The sequence below is a fragment of the Polyodon spathula genome, chromosome 11 (assembly GCF_017654505.1).
Source record: "Polyodon spathula isolate WHYD16114869_AA chromosome 11, ASM1765450v1, whole genome shotgun sequence".
In the NCBI taxonomy this organism is placed as follows: domain Eukaryota; kingdom Metazoa; phylum Chordata; class Actinopteri; order Acipenseriformes; family Polyodontidae; genus Polyodon; species Polyodon spathula.
Window position 1 is genome coordinate 2,103,067 of NC_054544.1, and position 19,639 is coordinate 2,122,705.

At 39.4% G+C, this 19,639-nt stretch overlaps 1 protein-coding gene across 5 annotated transcripts in view; it reads right to left on the minus strand.

The window, feature by feature from the left end:
- vwc2l (von Willebrand factor C domain containing 2 like) overlaps positions 1-17,397 on the minus strand; it is a 22,754-nt gene extending 5,357 nt beyond the window's left edge. The window contains exons 1-4 of one of the 5 annotated variants that reach the window (XM_041263058.1): positions 16,259-17,392; positions 15,251-15,762; positions 11,852-11,944; positions 2,422-2,551 (exon numbers count right to left, since the gene is read on the minus strand). In XM_041263058.1, the coding sequence (XP_041118992.1) occupies positions 2,422-2,551; positions 11,852-11,944; positions 15,251-15,640 (613 nt within the window). In that variant the 5' untranslated portion in view covers positions 15,641-15,762; positions 16,259-17,392. Of the gene's footprint in view, positions 1-2,421; positions 2,552-11,851; positions 11,945-15,250; positions 15,763-16,258 lie in introns of all 5 variants that reach the window. The other 4 variants (XM_041263057.1, XM_041263059.1, XM_041263061.1 and 1 more) reach the window with 4 other exon arrangements.
- Between the last annotated feature and the right edge of the window lie 2,242 nt (positions 17,398-19,639).

Genomic DNA, 19,639 nt, shown 5'->3' on the forward strand with positions numbered 1-19,639 from the left:
TCATGGGTGTTTGACAAGCACTGCAGACATTCCCAGAGAAGGGTTTTGGCTTCTCTTTTCACTGCTGCTCTGCAGTGATTGCCCGACCGATCCCATGAGGACTGGATGATATGCAGCAACCCTACTACAAGTGCCAGAGTAATCAGAGCTTCACTATGTTTTTTCTGCCTGCTTGAACTATCATATAAGGTAGCTGAAGGCAATGGGTAAAGAGTAACATGTACATAAAGAACATCCGATCTCATTGGAGCTCATGAGCACCTGCCACAGAAGCCTTCCCCTCTGGCATGTGAGTACCAGTATACATTTTTAATAGACACCCACAGATGCAAACATTGCTAGGTAAATAAGTGCATACTGAAAAAAACAATAAGCATTGCTACCAGCAATGGCACAGAACAGATTGGGAACAAACAGGGTAGTCTTGATACAACAACGCTCCAGTACTGATATGAACAGTACAGTATTGAACCATAAAGCAAACAAACTGACTATTATAAATTCAGCAGTCTACTAGTAAATGGTACAGAGAAATGTATAATGCAATACAATGGACTTGTTGATTGAAGCTGTACGTAGCAAGTAGAGGGGCTAAATGCAGTGATGTATCATTACAACATCAACACATAGCATTAACTACATGACATACATGTTTAAATGACACCATTAAAATTTCTTAAAATAAAGGTAATTCCTTAAATTGAAAATCAAACCAAAATAGAACCACCACCAACAACAATTATGTCTTGCTTTATAACCTTGTATGTTTTATTAGGCTGAGGGATTTACCTGCCGTCATGCAATTCTGATCTTGTTAACACTCAAAAGCTTAACAGGATTGGTCCTGGTCAGAACCTGGATGGGTGTCACATGGGGTTGGGGCTGGGGCTCGGGCTGTGGTTCGGGTTAGCGTTAGGGTTGGGGCTGGGGCTGGGGTTATGGCTAGGGCTCGGGTTAGGGTTGGGTTTGAGGCTGGGGCTGGGGTTATAGCTAGGGCTAGGATTAGGGTTCGACTCAGGGTTATCCTGCATCTGTTATTGAAATGGGAGTAGGTTAATTATTTTGGAGGGACTCCAAAAGACTTAGGCTGTTGAAATTGTGACTGAAGTCCTGAATCCATTAGTTTAGATCAGAGTTGTCTTGCATAATGGCAAATATGTCAAAGATATATTTGGTATCTCCAGCTTTTACAACTATCTTGAGTTAAGGACCTACAAAACCCACGATTCACTTTGTCCTCAGCCAGACAGGAAATGGAAATATCTTTCCAATTGAATGGGGTTCTGTTTTTTGGGCTAAGAACAGCCTGTCTTTACCCGTTAGCCTAAAGGCTTTGCTCTACCCATGTGGCTAGCGATTTATATGCCTGGCTTAATTATCCAAGACCAGACAACCAATGTTTTCAGGAGACAGGTTAAAGCTGGAATTGTGCTGACTCCATAATATCACAATCCATACGAGCCAATAACAATTGGAATCCTATAATGGTAATTTGAGAGCTGATCTGCTCTACATACAGCATAGGGAAGGGGTGTGTGGAGAATCCGGTCCCCTCTGGGGCTCAGGTCTGACATCATTATTTCAGGACTCATTCATTAGGAAACGTAATGCTTGTCATTCTAAGTGCAGGTGATATTTGGCTGCAGTTAAATAAAGAATAAAAACAAGCTGGGATCCTTCCTGGACAGTCACATTGAAAGTTTATTACGTATGGTTTTCCAATCCTTGCTTATACCCCCCCAATAGCTTCTGCACCAATAATGAACAATAATATTACGAATGTCACACATTTTTGGATAAGGGCTCACTCTATGGAGAGTAATGGTAACCCCCTCAGTGTTCATGAGAATAAGGACAGGATGCCTGCTTGAGACTATAGAGCAGGCCTCTCTCCATGCTGGCCTGTGGATAATTGAGACCCCCAGTATTCATTTCTGTCATTAATGCATACCCTGTCATTTTTTAAAAGTGAGACGGCACAGTTTGTGTTGCCTCCGAAATGAATTTGTATTCAAAGCATGATTCTCCAAGGACCACTGGCTGATATTGCACAAAACCAGATATACAGTTTACACATTTCCCATGTCTAGCTTTGCATTCGATAATTTAATTCAAATTAAAAAATAAAACTAAACTTTTAAGATGAAAAAACATTTAATTTCCTTTTCTCAACCAACAGTGTAAAGCAGGTGAATACAACACAAACCTGGCACAAGGTCCCGAACCCCTGATCAATCTCTGCAGCCCAGTGTCTCTGTGTCTGTTTACAACTGTAAATACCCATCAATCTGTCTATATAATCTGTAAGCCTGCCTAGTAACCCATCAGTCTGTCTGTCCTGAGAGAAGGCTTACCTTTTTATTCCCCCTCTGTGGTGTGCATGCTTGCCCGTGGGAGGGTGGCTAATGAACAGATGCTTACCGTTTTTACACACAGGGCAGCACTGTTCAGGTTCATACACGGGGTTGACACACTCCGGGACAGCGCAGTCACCAACTACACAGTGGACCTCATTGTTGGGCTCACAACGGCACCACTCGCAGGGGGAGGGCTAGGAAAGAGAGAGAGAGAGAGAGAGAGAGAGAGAGAGAGAGAGAGAGAGAGAGAGAGAGAGAGAGAGAGAGAGAGAACTGTTAAAAGCCTGCAAGGAAGAGTAGATCAAGATCCACACTGCTTGCAAAAGAAACTGAGTATCTTCGGAAAAGTTTCCTGCATGCACACACACACACACACACACACCCCTAGGGACCAATAGTTGTACATTGGTGATTTTAAAGTATAAAGATTGCAGTCTTCTAATGACACTACAGCAATTCTCCAGAGCACTAGTCTTTACAAGTTACCTATCCCCAAACCCAGCTACAGAGACACAGTATGAGCTGCCTCTGGGCTATTTGAACACATGGGTGCAGTGAGCTGGAAAGGAAGAACAGAGGACAAACATGAAATGTGAACACTTCACAAGTTACTGCCAAGTTCAGAGAGTCATCTTGCTAACCGCGTGTAATAGTATTACTATAGGGTAAACAGCTTCTGACTGGCACACGTTAGGGGTACCAGGAGTAAAGGGGTCAATGGAAAACTCTTTGATAGGAATTGATATTGAACATGTGAGCACTATTATTTATTAAATGCAAATATTTCAAGCCAAAACATCCAAACTTTTAATTTGCCACCTGCAGTTATTAATTAACCAATATATTAATTGAATTATCTTGGCTCCAGCAAGATTACACTATAGACAGATGGGGAATGGACAGGGTTCATGTATCCGCTGTTCATTCAATCCAGGCCTTAATCACTGGAGTGCCCTGGCACAGCAGCAAGACAAGAGTCAATCAAATAATCATATCAAACAAGTTATCAAGGAAGGCGTGAGATAGGAGATGAAATGCATTTCAAGGAGCCACATTCTCCTTCCAAATATATGCATCACACCAAAGCATCCCACTGCTTTCATTTCTTATTTATATTAGGGAATAGTGGACAGGTCCTGGAGGTGATCGACTTGATGGTATAAAGTATCTATGGTGGTATAAAGTAACTTTTGGCATTTTATATCAAATGCCTCAATGCCGACTCAACGATTCCAGCAAAAAACAAAAAAGCTTCCAAGTTTTTTTTTCAGAAATGTTTCTTACTGGAGTAGTAAGTAAGCATGGCAAAGAATGAGCAGCAGCAACAACAGAGAATCGTCCACAACACATGACCATGCACTGAGCACGTTAGAAATGCAATGCTTGCAGGATGCAGATTGTATACTATTGAAGCACTGCTTTAACTCCTTGTTCCAGTGGGTTCTTCTTACAAAATGCTTGATAGTGACTCAAGTATTACCAGGAAACTGGCAATTTGGATGAACAGATCCAACCAGTGAGTACATTTTAAACCCTGTCATGTGTGTGTGCACCTCATTGCAAAAATAACACAGTTAGCATCATTCTATTACTGGGACACACACACATGTTCCTTATACCTTAAAGGGTTCATTATGACCCATTACTTAATAGCAGCGGGACACGGATTTGTCTCTAATCTGCTCCAATGTCCGCTCCAAATGTATGCTGCTCCTGGTGGTTGTTTTAAATACACACTTGAATTACAAGCCTGTACTTAAATTAACAGGGGTCTGATGAAGAACAGTGAACATAACAGGTGTCTCCATTAAATTCAGTGCTCCATTACTGTTTGTTTATTACATTCTATATTGCCTGATGAGGGAGAGAGAGAGAGAGAGAGAGAGAGAGAGAGAGAGAGAGAGAGAGAGAGAGAGAGAGAGAGAGAGAGGAGAGAGAGAGAAGGGGGGGACGGGATGTCGTTTTGATGGAAAACAAATGTATTCAGGTGAAGAATTGATTTTAAAAAGATCAAGGAGCCGTGAAGTAGGAGAAATATAATAATAATAGAAAAAGGTAATTAAAAACACAAGACTGTAAATTGAAGTGTTCTGCAAGGATGTAATGCATGATTAAAATGATAATAACCTGACATCTTCATTGAAGAGTACAGCACATTACAAGTATTCTCAGCAAGGTCCAAGGGTGGCCACACACAACATGGTTCACGAGGTTTCACAGAACCATACCAGAATACCACGGACACACATCTCTCAATTAGACACTGCAAATCAGAACCGGTACTTATTGGGTCCTGCTGGTTAACACATACAGACTGAGCATTGCAGCGGTTGTTGCTCTTCTTGCTCACATCCTGGGCAGTGACATTTCAATCCCAATTTGTGCTTCTTATTGATAAATCACTAGAAATCAATTCTGCATCGAACCTGCTTTAAGGTTCTTTAATAGTTATCATACAAAGCCTTCAAGCAACAATAGAATTGTACGTTAGTAGAAGGAGAAGCAGAAGAAGTAGAAGGGGAAGAAGAAGGGGAAGGAGAAGCAGAAGAAGTAGAAGGGGAAGAAGGAGAAGGGGATGGAGAAGCAGAAGTGGTTGAAGGGGAAGGAGAAGAAGAAGCAGAAGGAGAAGGAGAAGGAGAAGGAGAAGCAGAAGGAGAAGGAGAAGGAGAAGGAGAAGGAGAAGCAGAAGGAGAAGGAGAAGCAGAAGGAGAAGCAGAAGGAGAAGGAGAAGCAGAAGGAAGGAAGGGAAGAAGGAGAAGGAGAAGAAGCAGAAGGAGAATGAGAATGAGAAGGAAGGAGAATGCAGAAGGAGAAGTATTAGAAGGGGAAGGAAGCATGGAGAAGGAGAAGCAGAAGGAGAATGAAAAGGAGAAGCAGAAGGAGAATGAAGAAGAAGCAGAAGGAGAATGAGGAGAAGAGAAGAAGCAGAAGGAGAATGAGAAGCAGAAGGAGAATATTAGAAGAAAGGAGAAGGAGAAGGAGAAGGAGAAGCAGAAGGAGAAGGAGAAGGAGAAGCAGAAGGAGAAGCAGAAGGAGAATGAAAAGGAGAAGAGAAGGAGAAGGAGAAGGAGAAGCAGAAGGAGAATGAAAAGGAGAAGCAGAAGGAGAAGCAGTATTAGAAGGGGAAGAAGAAGCAGAAGGAGAATGAGAAGGAGAAGGAGAATGAGAAGGAGATGGAGAAGCAGAAGGAGAAGGAGAATGGAGAAGGAGAAGGAGAATGAGAAGGAGATGGAGAAGCAGAAGGAGAATGAAAAGGAGAAGCAGAAGGAGAAGCAGTATTAGAAGGGGAAGAAGAAGCAGAAGGAGAAGGAGAAGGAGAAGGAGAAGCAGAAGGAGAATGAAAAGGAGAAGCAGAAGGAGAAGCAGTATTAGAAGGGGAGAAGGAAGAAGCAGAAGGAGAATGAGAAGGAGAAGAAGCAGATCCGTCTTATCTTCACTTCTTTACGTTTACTATTACTTGCACATCTTATTCCTCTTGTCTTCCTCTTACTTTAAGTATTCTATTTTATTCGTACTTCCGTATTACTCTACTTCTCATCGTCTTCCTCCTTCGTCATAATCTTACCCTTCTTCGTTCTTCCTATATCTTCCTCTTCTATTCGTATGCATCTTACTCTAGGAAAGGGGAACTTTTCATAATTAGGTCTTCCTAGTCAGGAGGAATGACTTCTTCTGCGGCTGGCTTCCTCTTACCTGCAGAGGCGAATCTTCCTCTTACTCAGATGCTTCGAGAAGTCGATAATCTTCAAGTTCTTGCGTAATTTCCTCTTCCTATTAATATTCATTCGATATTCGTTTCTCTAAGCTTAATATTCGTATTCCTATTCACATTAGTTCGTATTGAGGAGAAGGAGAAGGAGAAGGAGAAGGAGAAGGAGAAGGAGAAAAGCTTACTAAGCAGAAGGAGAATGAGGAAATTTATTTCAACTTATCTCTATAGTACTAATCCTTCACATTTTAAAATTCCGTAAGCAGTTAATTAGAAGAGGACGTCTTCAGCAGAAGGGAGACTTCTATAAGTAGTAATTCAATTAGTCAATAGTATTATGAATCGATTAATATTTACTCTTAACTATTCACTATTCGGCAACTCTTGTATAATCTTAATTTTACATATTCGTAGTTTCCATAATCGTATAATCGAATCTTCCTTCAAAAGGAGAAGCTTTACATAGAATTCTTTAAGCAGTCTTAGTATTCATATTCGTCATTAAGTTCTAATCTTATACTTCACGAAGAAGAAGCTAAGGAGGAGTTTTATTCTTATAATCTAACCTAATTATCAAGCCTACTCTAAGGATCTTCTTCGAAGTCAGAGTTTATAGGGCCCTATTAATATTAGTAATAAGATGCCTAGCTTCTTCTTCGTTTTCTTATTCCTATTACGAGTCTTAGTATGACTTACATAGAAAATAATCTTACCCTTCTTTTCGTCTTCCTCTTTACCTTTTCTCTTCGAAGCTTTAAAAGCATTAGTAGATTAATCTACTTTAGTATTAAAATGAGTCTTGAAATTATAAACACATATTTTACAAAAGGAGGTAGTCTTCATAGTATTCGTCATTATATTAGTCTTACTTAATTAACTAATATTCTCTATAGTAGTCTCATATTAATATTAATTCCTATTCGGTTTCCTCTTAATATTACTTTGTTATCTCGTAGACTTTTCTTATTAGTCTTCATTTAGGCATTTAAATATTAGTTATTAATATTAGTGCCGTTAATTAGGTATAATATTACTATTCCTATTGGAGAAGGAGAAGCAGAAGGAGAATGAAAAGGAGAAGCAGAAGGAGAAGGAGAATTAGAAGGGGAAGAAGAAGCAAAAGAGAATGAGAAGGAGAAGGAGAATGAGAAAGATGAGAAGGAGAAGCAGAAGGAGAATGAGAAGGAGAAGCAGAAGGAGAAGGAGAATTAGAAGGAAGGAAGAGAATGAGAAGCAGAAGGAGAATGAGAAGGAGAAGGAGAAGAAGAGAAGGAGAATGAGAAAGGAGAAGAAAAGGAGATGGAGAAGCAGAGGGAGAATGAGAAGGAGAAGGAGAAGCAGAAGGAGAATGAAAAGGAGAAGCAGAAGCAGAAACAGTATTAGAAGGAGAAGGAGAAGCAGAAGGAGAATGAGAAGGAGAATGCTATATAAGTTTCGCTAACTATTAGCTATTCATCTTACTTATTAACTATTCGTGATTAATATTAGTATTAATCTTACAAGTTATATTAGTATTAATCTTAATTTACGCTTAATATTGTATTAATATTACTAAGTAGCCTTTTAATGATGCGTCTTCCTATTACGTTTGCCTTCGTTATTCTTTAAGCTTCTGTCTGGATTATTAGTATTAATCCTTACTCTTAATATTTTAAGAAGCAGAAGGAGAATGAAAAGGAGAAGCAGAAGGAGAAGCAGTATTAGAAGGGGAAGAAGAAGCAGAAGGAGAATGAGAAGGAGAAGGAGAATGAGAAACAGAAGGAGAAGCAGAAGGAGAATGAAAAGGAGAAGCAGAAGGAGAAGCAGTATTAGAAGGGGAAGAAGAAGCAGAAGGAGAATGAGAAGGAGAAGGAGAATGCAGAAGGAGAATGAGGAGAAGCAGAGAAGTATTAGAAGGGGAAGAAGAAGCAGAAGGAGAAGGAGAAGCAGAAGGAGAACAGAAGGAGAAGCAGAAGGAGAATGAAAAGGAGAAGCAGAGGAGAAGCAGAAGGAGAAGAAGCAAAAGGAGAAGGAGAAGCAGAAGGAGAAGCAGAAGAGAAGGAGAAGCAGAAGGAGAATGAAAAGGAGAAGGAGAAGCAGAAGGAGAATGAAAAGGAGAGAAGGAGAAGGAGAAGGAGAATGAGAAGGAGAAGGAGAAGGAGAAGGAGAATGAGAAGGAGAAGGAGAAGCAGAAGGAGAATGAGAAGGAGAAGGGGAAGGAGAAGCAGATTGGAGAAGGAGAAGGAGAAGCAGAAGGAGAAGGAGAAGGAGAAGGAGAAGCAGAAGGAGAAGGAAAGAGGAGAAGAAGAGGAAGAAGGGGAAGCAGAAGGAGAATGAGAAGGAGAAGGAGAAGGAGAAGCAGAAGGAGAAGCAAAAGGAGAAGAAGCAGAAGGAGAAGCATTAGATAGGAGAATGAAAAGATGGAGAAGCAGAAGGAGAATGAGAAAGGAGAGATGAAGGGGAAGGAAGCATGAAGGAGAAGGAGAAGCAGAAGGAGAATGAAAAGGAGAAGCAGAAGGAGAAGGAGAATGAGAGTATTAGAAGGAGAAGGAGAAGGAGAAGAGAAGCAGAAGGAGAATGAGAAGGAGAAGGAGAAGCAGTATTAGAAGGGGAAGAAGAAGCAGAAGGAGAAGGAGAAGCAGAAGGAGAATGAGAAGGAGATGGAGAAGCAGAAGGAGAATGAAAAGGAGAAGCAGAAGGAGAAGCAGTATTAGAAGGGGAAGAAGAAGCAGAAAGGAGAAGGAGAAGCAGAAGGAGAAGGAGAAGGAGAATGAGAAGCAGAGAAGGAGAATGAGAAGGAGAAGGAGAAGGAGAAGGAGAATCAGAAAAGGAGAAGCAGAAGGAGAAGCATTATTAGAAGGGGAAGAAGAAGCAGAAGGAGAAGCAGAACCAGAAAAAGAAGAAAAAGAAGAGATATATTATTATTAATTAAAAACATGCTTACAGTAGTTAATAAATACAAATGCCTCGACCAACTCCTCAGGACAGTTGTACAAACCAACCTGCAAAAGCAGGAAATCAAAATGACATCCAAAGATGAGTTTCTGAAGAGAGGGGAATGAATTCAACAAAAAAAAAAAAATGCTGCAATGATGAAAAAATATCAAATATATAATAGATTTATAATGAATGCACCTGGAGAAACTAAATGATTTCCTTAGTGTTCAGAAAAACCTAAAATTAAAGCCCAGAATCCTTCTTGAAAGAGCAAAAAATGTTGCAGCTTTTTAATTGCGATGATCAATTCAATCACTATTAAAGTACAGTATGTAAGAAACAGACATCAATTACTCAACGAACAATATTGGTTACATAATAGTAATATAATCAGTTATATATTCATTATATAAACTGACTTTCTTTGTAGTAAACCCATTAAAATAAATAAATAAATAAATAAATAAATAAATAAATAAATAAATAATAATAATAATATAATAATAATAATAATAATAATAATAATAATAATAATAATAATAACAACAATCACCCCTCCATGTCTTAACGGTCTTCACATTTTGGAAAATCTCAGAGTACTCACTGAAACCGCAGGACACTCTAATTAGTAAAAGAGACTCTTCATCTCAATGAATCAAGGCAAATAAATAATTCAATTCCTTCTGAATAAATGCATCTATCTTGTGGGTCCCTGCTCAAATTCATTGTAAAACGCTTCTTCTCTTGCATGCATTGCTATAGTCTGTAGCCAGCTCTATCTCTTATGAGTACAGAGCAAGAGCAGGCGAGCCACATACAGATTAAAGGTCAGGAGCCTGTTTATGGTGCTATTCATTTACTGTGATAAATTGCAGTAAAATCATAGCAAAGTATAGCGAAGTACAGCAAGCACAGAACAATATAAAGAGAACGTTAAATGCTTAGTGGAAGCAGGGAAAAGCCTAGTAAACAGAAAAAATAATGAACCATTGTAAACTTTAAAAGAAACAGTGAATGAAATGAAAAACAAGAAAGCTGTGTAAGTAATCTTCACCTTCCTTTCTTCCGATTAGGGTTCGTATTGTAACTGTAATTGCAATAGCATTTCTGTTCTCTCTGCTGGGAATGTGTTTAATGGCATGTCATGCCCAAGCGATCTGCCCACCCTGACAGAACTGTGACATTAGTGTGTGTGTGCTCACTGAGTAGTAGGCGGAGGATGGCAGGACTACAAGGCCATCTATAATAGATCATCTATAACTGGGCATTGTGCTGCTCAGCTGTATTACTTCTCATAATGATCATAATAAACATATTTCCATTACAGTCAATTTGAGCTGCTTTTGCAGAGTTGTGAGTAATCTGGCCTAAATGCTTGTAGCTTTTAAACTCCAAATTGTTACTGTGGAATGTGGGATGGAAACAGTGGCCTTGGATGAAAAGGTTACACTCCCCTTTCCTGTCCATGCTACTAGAAGGTAGTTTTAAGCATGTATATCAGCACATGCTTTATTACAAGTAGACCTGTGGTGTGTTACATGCATGATAACCCCATGACCCCTACCTGGCCCGTTTGTAACACTTCATGACAACCTCTAATGGAACAAATCTGCTGCTTTTCCATTAGCCTAAAAACAAGCAGAATCTCCTGCAGGGGACTCACGTTTCTGACGGCTCGCTCCGTCGGCTTTGCTTTCGTGCACTTTCTCCTTTCTGAGACCTGAACTGGTTCTATGAGCCAGTAGAAGCTTTGGAGGGATGTGTCTTTGTGTTTTCATCTCAGTTTGATAATGTTTTTCATGAAAGCTGAGGCTGATGCTGGGTTCAGAATTTCAAAAAATATTTCCAATGAGACAGAGAGTGATAAAAAATAAACTGCAGCCGTCGCTATTGACTTATCGCACGGGATTCATCTGCATAATTATGAACCCAAAGACATCTGCAGCAAGACAAGAAGGAACAGTAAAATCATAGAGTGGGGATTCTCATTTTTCTAAGGACGACACAGAACATTGTGTGTTTATTTCCTTGGATGGTCAGTTTTATCTTTGTAGATTAGTTTTAAAAGAATCTCCCTCAATGCAGGAGATTGTAAAGAAAAATGTGCAAGAACATGTGTCGTGTTCTACCGTGACATGAGCTTGCTTTAGATTAGAAGATGTGCTCCAGGCAGAACAAAAGTAATCTAACACCTGTCCAGGATTTTGTTATAGAGCATTAACATATCAATATCCACCAAACCCAGTTTCATTTTAAAATGAAACTACATATAGAAAATTGACTGCACAAAGAAGAAAAAGGAAGTGATGCCTTTCGTATGATGAATTGCACAATGAAACAGATGGATTCAGGGATGGAAACAATCTATTCCTGGTTTTACTGTGAGTTTAATAAGGCACACCTGGGCTTGTCATCTATACGCTGTGTCTAACCAAGCTTGTAGTAAAACCTGGAATGGGTGAAACTGCTATGCAAAAAGTCTTATTTCCATCTCTGGGATTTAGGTGGCAGGTGAAAGCTACATGTAATTCAACTAACAGGGAGAAGTTTATAACAAAGGATTAGTATTGTTTGCATGTCCATGTTATCATATTATCATCCATTTTATGGCATTCTTTCTGCTTCTTGCAGTTGTAATAAAGTGTTACTACGAGGCTATGAAGAAGATCATGTATGCAACAACACTGTAGGCTGACTTCAAATAATGCCTTACAGATTCACGTGTTACATCCGAGCAAGCACTCCCAATTTAGAGCAATCCATGGGCCAAGCCAGGTAGCTCACCACACTAGTGTCCTGTGATCCTCAGCCACAGAAGGACCTGAGTTCACATCCCAGCACAACTAGTCCGGTTGGGATCTGAACTCACCCTAAAGTGTCCAGTTCTTGATTGCAGCTGTGGGGAGGTCACAGGTAATTCAGTCCCATCCTCTGTCGGCAGGGATCCCTGTAGGTGAAACACCTACTAAGGGTGAGTCAGTGTATTTCAGGGAACAAAAGATCACAACACAGAACAATCTCTATTATCTGCACTGGCACTTTCTAATCATCAGAACCAAGCAGCAACAACCAATCAACAGCTGGCAACACCAGGGTCTTCATTTCAGTGAGCACCTCTATACAGCATGTAGCCAGACACAGCCTACACTAAACTAAAACTAACCCACATTTCTAATTGTTACTAATGATGTTTACATAACATTATACAGTAGCACCTAAAAGTAATCCCTACTCCAGGGCACATCATTATAAGAACACACATTAATAAGGAGTTAATAAAACATGGAGCCCACATAGCCATTGTGCTAAAGACAAAACAAAATAAAACAAATACATAAAAATGGCTGGATTGAAGTTGATTTACTATAATGATGTATTTTTTGTTCTATGTTGGTGCAGATAGTTCTTGTTGGAAAACTGAAACCTTTTTTTGCTGTTGTTAACAAGTAAACACACCCACACACACACACACACACACACACACACACACACACACACACACACATATATAACATTAAGAAATTATGCATTGACCAACACGGAACAAGGTATACAATGTGCATCACAGTGCATGTATGCATGTAGACCTGCTGAGTAATGAGATGGTAGCCATACATTACAGGTTATGTTATTTAATACAGACGTCTGTAAAAAAAAAAAAAAAAAAAAGACAATGTACTTTAGCTTATAGTAGGAAGCTCGTCTAGGGGTGACACACTACAGGGGTATATGCCTGCAGATTTGTTTGCAGACTGAACCACAAAGCGAAACAAACAGCATGTACCATATCTCAATTGCCCTTGTTTGACATGCTAATACAAGCTCACAACGAGCCTGTGCTATTTTAATCAGATTCACTTTCTTTCTTTCTTTCTTTCTTTCTTTCTTTCTTTCTTTCTTTCTTTCTTTCTTTCTTTCTTTCTTTCTTTCATGTATTTTACCACCGTTTTCTCATCCCCAGTGGTAAAGTCTTGTTAACGCAGCAAAACAGCGTCAGACTCCATTCCTGTATTCTAACTATCGCCGCCCCTCAGAGAACTCAAGTGGCCGCTGTTGGCAAGCTGCTGAACCCTGGTCTCACCAGGCACCTGACCTGAGCAGTAAGGTTTGCTGTGGGGTGGTGAGATGAGCAAACCCAGGATGATCTACCTGTACCTCCCTACCCTGCTCCCTGTGGATCGGCAACTCAGCGTAGACAGAAATCAATTCAACAAGTATCCTGGTGACTCACCCTGCACTCCCAGTGATAGTGCCTTTGCTGGGTGAGTTACTGGGAATGAGCTCAACCCTCTGGAGAAGGAATGGTGTGATGATCCTTAAGTACATTAACAGTATTCCAGGATGGAGCCTTAATGAACAGCTGGTGGCTCTCCAGGTTTTATGAATCACTTAGATGTTTTTAGATACTCAGATTAAAAGCCTCAGTGTTGTCAAGGTCGGGGTGAATTAGGCTGTAAGTCTTCCAGACTTTGCACCAGCTTGGTTGTTAATTGATGTTACTGTGTGTGAACACACAAGCATGCCTGTGTTAATGATGAACATTTATTTCAACAACAACTATTGAAATCAAGTAACATTTTGGGATTGAAAAAAAAATGTGCAAACAATAAGTTAATGCAAGTAACAGGAGCAATATATCAGAGTTTCAGTTTGGGGGGGGGGGGGGGGGGGGATTAAAATGTGGAAAGTGGTGAATAAGTTTATATATATATATATATATATATATATATATATATATATATATATATATATATATATATATCTTGTTTCTTTTTTAAAGATAATTGGTATCAGTGTTAAAATCAAGTTCACATAAAATGAAAACTATTTGTTTAATGCAATAGTTTACATGGCGCTTAATGTCTGTACTATTCTGTGTCAGTCCAGTCAATTTAAATGACAAAACCTATGGTGACATCAAGAATCCCATTCAAGACTGCTAGAGCTGAACGATAAACAAAAAGAGCTAATCGCCAGCGAGCAGTATTGATAGATGGGAAGCATCAATCACGATCACTGGGTTAGAATTATCAGACGTTTCAGCAGATGTGCGGAGAAGTGCGGCTGAGCTGATTAACAGTATCACCGCACTATTTGAACCTAGACATTGTTCTAATTTAATCACATCTAACTATGGTGTTGTATTTAGTGATTAATGTATTAATGTATGCATATATTTATTTATTGCAGTTACTTAGAACAGTTATTTACGCAGCAAAACAGAACAGCACACCTTCCATCCTTAATTCCCACAGAAAGTATGTGTGCTCAGAAATATTTGTGTTTTGTCTAGTTTGGTCACGTTATATTGTCCTCATTCTATTAAAATGAATATTGTGTTGAAATTGCGGTTTTAAAGCAGGGTAGGTTTGTTGCTTTTATGTCTTTAATTTAATGTAATGCTCATATCTTTTGTATGTTTCTTATTAATTAATTAATGTGTTAATTTTAAACATGTCTACATTTAAATGTAGATGTAAATGTAATGACTGGATATATATATATATATATATATATATATATATATATATATATATATATATATATAGATAGATAGATAGATAGATAGATAGATATACACACACAAACACACACACACACACACACACACACACACACACACACACACACACACACACACACACACACACACACACACACACACACACACACACACACACACACACACACACACACATTAGTACAACGTATTTGGCTGTTGTTTCTTTGCAGCGATTATCGAATGTAATGCTTTCTGATTCGGGTCCGGGCTTATATTTAATAAATTAATAAATGTTATATGTGTTTAAGCGCTGCTCATTAGACAGGTCGATTAGTTATATTGTTAGTTGTAAAATGCGCTCATCGTGTCGATGTTCCACCACTCTCTTATTGGCTTGTACTGTATGTATGCTAACTGAAAGCTTTACTTTACCTTTAATTTGTGTGTTACTATACAAAGATCGGGCCAGTAGAGAGTCAATAAATCTACTAAACAGCCAGGCACCACCTTTACAACGACTGTCCAAGAAGCACTGCAAAAACCACAAAGCATTCCTGCAGAGCTTTATCTAAGATTCGGGAGGGTTTACCCGCTCAGAGAATAAACCAAACCCCAGTACTACTGAAAGGATCAGAATTGTTTGTGATTTATGCATAACCACGCAGACCCTTCGAAGTTAATGCAGTGTCTAGTAAATACAGTATATGCCTACACGACACAAAATAAATACAAACACGAACAGCGGCAGCATGTGATTGATCTTACCTTGAATTCTTCCAGGATTTTGTACGTTTTCCCACGATATTCACAAAAGTTTTTAACTTCCTTGCACTCTGGGCAGCAGCCATTGTTTTCCACTTTGGTGCACTTGGGGTGAATTTTGGGGCAGTCGGGTTGGTCACACACCGGCCCGTCCTCGGTACACACGCACGGGCAGTTCGAGTGACCGGGGAAAAAGCGCTCCCCGAGTTTATACACAAATCCACTGTCATCCACGCACCCTTTCCCCCGGTAATCGTCAAAGATTAGATCGTTGTTGTTGGAGGTATGGTCGCCCTCGTCAGCCGGGTAGTCTTCGTGGTTGATGGCCGCTGGGCTGACCATTGATGGAGGGGCTAAAAGGAGGACACAAGCTACTTGAACAAGAAGAGCCATCCTTCCACGCAGACTTCCTAGACATTAAAAGATCGGGTCTTAATCACAGACCAGGTTTCAGTACCCCTCACATTCACAAGAAGAGCGGGTTGGTACCACACACAAGGACTGACATGACAGCTCTGAAAAGTAAGGAGTAATGGCATCCATTGACATTCCCATATTAATACACACACACACACACACACACACACACACACACACACACAGGGGAAGGACTATGGTCGAGTGAACAACATGCCGTCAGACTAGAAGTACATTTATTTTGGATCTGCTGTCAACGATAAAGTTACTTTTATAGTAACACTCCAGTCATAAAGAACTATAACTAACTTACAGGGCGTCCCCCAGCAGAATGTGCATGACTGGGCAGAGTTGATAATATTAGTTTACCCCCAATAGCGCTATGCAATGATTTGGATGGGAGGTTTACAATTACTTCTTTCACGACAGTTTTACTTGATTTTAAATGCCTTGCTTGCCAAGATGTGTATCATGTAAATCTTAGATAAATAATATATTTGCAATTGCTAAAAGCTTCCCAAATGCAGATCAAAATGTCGTAGTTAATAAACACGATTTTTAATTAATAATTTTTAATTAATTGCTTCTACTTACCGCTCAGAGGAATGCAAGCCTTGCACAGCCGCAGTTTGATTACTGTGACAATCAGAATGAAGCCAATTCGCTACAGCATACCGTGGAACTTACAACTTTAGCATGTGGACATGAAGAATAAAGACATACCTCTGTATGACACCATAAACAAAGGTTTGTTAAGAGAGCCGTGTTTAAACGATACGGGTGTTTTAATAAAGTTGATCAGTAAAGTGATCCCGTTGCAGCAAGGGCGTTTTGGTTAGCTTCATGTATAGCCTGGTTGATTTCATGGTTGTCTTTTCTTTTGCCAAAGTCGAAGGGTATAGACGTCATACCAAAAACAACACCCGTTTTCTGTGTGCCGTTATACTTCTTCACAGCGATTTTTAATGCGAGTAATTTCAGCTTTCAGATACTGTGGGTATGTCGCTCTTTGCAATTAGCTGTACTTCGGATCATTCCAGCGAAACACGGCTGTACAAACACAACTGTCGTTCAGACTTGAACAGTGCAGTAACACAGGTACTGAATGTGCCAAGCTGTCGGCATTCCTTGAGGTCCCTTTTCCTGCAAAGTATACAGCCCTTCCGAGTTCTTTGAAACATACACAAGAACTGTTCGCTTTGCAAGTATGTAGATCGGAGTGCAGGGAGAAATACACTCTGCCTAGAAGAGTCCCGTAACGCTGAATCAAAGCACTTATATTCAATCCTGAAATGCAAACCAAACAGTGCATAGGTACTGCTTCAGAGCAGCACATCAGAGCTACAACAGAGCCGCAGATTCACAGGGCTGAAACAAAGCGCCTTCCAGTACTACAGCACCATGGACAGCGTCTGTCAGTGTCAGCGCTCACCACTGCACTGAACTGTCTATCTGCCTTCCACGACAACCCTGCCTCGCCTTTAACAAACTATTGAATTTGCAAAACGCTCTCTCTGTGATCTGTCCCTGCTGCTGTGACGTTTGGTTTTCTTTAAATGGAGGAGTGATGCATCTTATATGCCAGCAAAATAAGCAATCGATAATGCTGTTTGTTTCCAAGCGAATGCTCCGCCTAAGGGAGTTGTCGATATAACCTGGGATTAGTTGTTTTTAACTCTGCAAGTCCGGAAAAAACAATACGTGATCAGGCATAAAGCCACACGACTCAACAAACTGCGGGTAATATTGCCGCAAAATTCTCCCTCTACTTTCCGATTGTGCATGGTTGAAAACACCATTCTACTGAGCATTGTTCGTCGCAAATATGTCTGTAGACTTTCAATAAAACAAGATATTTTTTATAGCAAAATACTGTGTTTTAGTGCTTTTAATACAACGTGCGTGTATTAACCTTGAGGTCTGTACCGCATAAGTGCCCTTTGGCGTGCAATACTTGAGTTTGCCTATAGGCGTCACTGTCCTACTGCATAGCACAAACAAGTGCTATTTAATACAACTCACAGTGTGGTCAGAAAAAGCCCACAACAGTAATTTCATATACCATCTGTCTTGGTCAAAAAGGGAGGAGTTAGATTCAATATGAAAGTATTACATATCTTTAAAGCTATAGCTGTAACTGTATGCATTGTGATAACTGTAGATCTCACCGTATTAACTAAACCATACATACAAAGACAAAAGTAAAAAAAAATAAATCAATTATCTGGTTACAGCAGGTGGTTAAATGTCGATTCGGTTAATAACAGCATGTTGAAAAGTGGAAAAGTGGTTGAAATGTTGAAAGCAGTATATTTTATTTGTATCCTAATTACCTCTGTATTTACGAACATAAGAAAGTTTATAAACGAGAGGAGGCCATTCAGCCCATCTTGCTCGTTTGGTTGTTAGTAGCTTATTAATCCCAGAATCTCAACAAGCAGCTTCTTGAAGAATCCCAGGGTGTCAACTTCAACAACATTACTGGGGAGCTGGTTCCAGGTTCCCACAATTCTCTGTGTAAAGAAGTGCCTCTATTTTCTGTTCTGAATGCCCCTTTGTCTAATCTCCATTTGTGACCCCTGGTCCTTGCTTCTTTTTTTCAGGTCGAAAAAGTCCCTTGAGTCAACACTGTCAATACCTTTTAGAATTTTGAATGCTTGAATCAGATCGCCATGTAGTCTTCTTTGTTCAAGACTAAATATATTCAATTATTTTAGTCTGTCTGCATATGACATACCCAGCATAATTCTGGTCGCTCTTCTTTGCACTCTTTCTAGAGCAGCAATATCCTTTTTGTAGCGAGGTGACCAGAACTGAACACAATATTCTAGATGATGTCTTACTAATGCATTGCAAAGTATTAATATTACTTCCCTTGATTTAAATTCAGCACTTTTCACAATATAGCCGAGCATTGTGTTTGCCTTTTTTTGTAGCTTTCCCGCATTTTCTAGGTGAAGACATTTTTGAGTCAACATAAACTCCTAGGTCATAGATTCCTTCTTCAATTTCAGTATCTCCCATATGATATTTATAATGCACATTTTTATTTCCTGTGTGCAGTACCTTACATTTTTCTCTATTAAATGTCATTTGCCATGTATCTGTCCAGTTCTGAATCTTGTCTAGATCATTTTGAATAACCTTTGCTGCTGCAACAGTGTTTGCCACTCCTCTTATTTTTTATTGTCATCTACAAATTTAACATGTTTGCTTTCTATACCAGAATCTACGTCATTAATGTAGATTAGGAATAGCAGAGGACCTAATACTGATCCCAGAAGAGGATCTAATACTGATTCCCTAATACTGATTTACAGACAGTGCTTTTTATAAAAAACGTGTTAAAAGTAAACATACAGTGATACTGCCCTGCCTGGACATAAAAAACAATCATTTTATAAAATCCAAATTTATCTAAATTTTTTGGCAAAAAAATAGGGCAATTTTTCCGCTTTGAACAAATGCAGCATTAAACAGACCTGACACTGAGGAGTTACAGGACTTGGACTCTGTCTAACACACTGCTCTTAAGTGGAGCACTGCATGTACTGTAGCAGATATTCTTCTGGCAAGCAGGCAGGCAGGCACTGGGCTTTCTTTGAATCAAATGTTCTAATCATGAGCTTCATGTTGCAAACAAGATCAATGAAATCTATATCTAAGCAGGGGTGCTCCCACCCACAGAGAAATCGCTGTCTTACAACTTGGGACTTTGCTCAAATACCTCTAAGTAATATTAAGCCAGTGCTGAATGATTTCAGAAGATATGTCAGAATTGATAACATTTGAGATTTAATAGATAATGTTTGAATTGGAATAACTTTACCTGAGAAGGCAACGGTCAAAAAACTGCACAGGGTTGGAAACAATGGTCACATTATTAAATAAAAATGATAAAAATACCAAGCTTTAAAACATCCAATGCAATTGAATACTTTTTTTCCTCCCTAAACTGTTTTTTCTATAATGCTT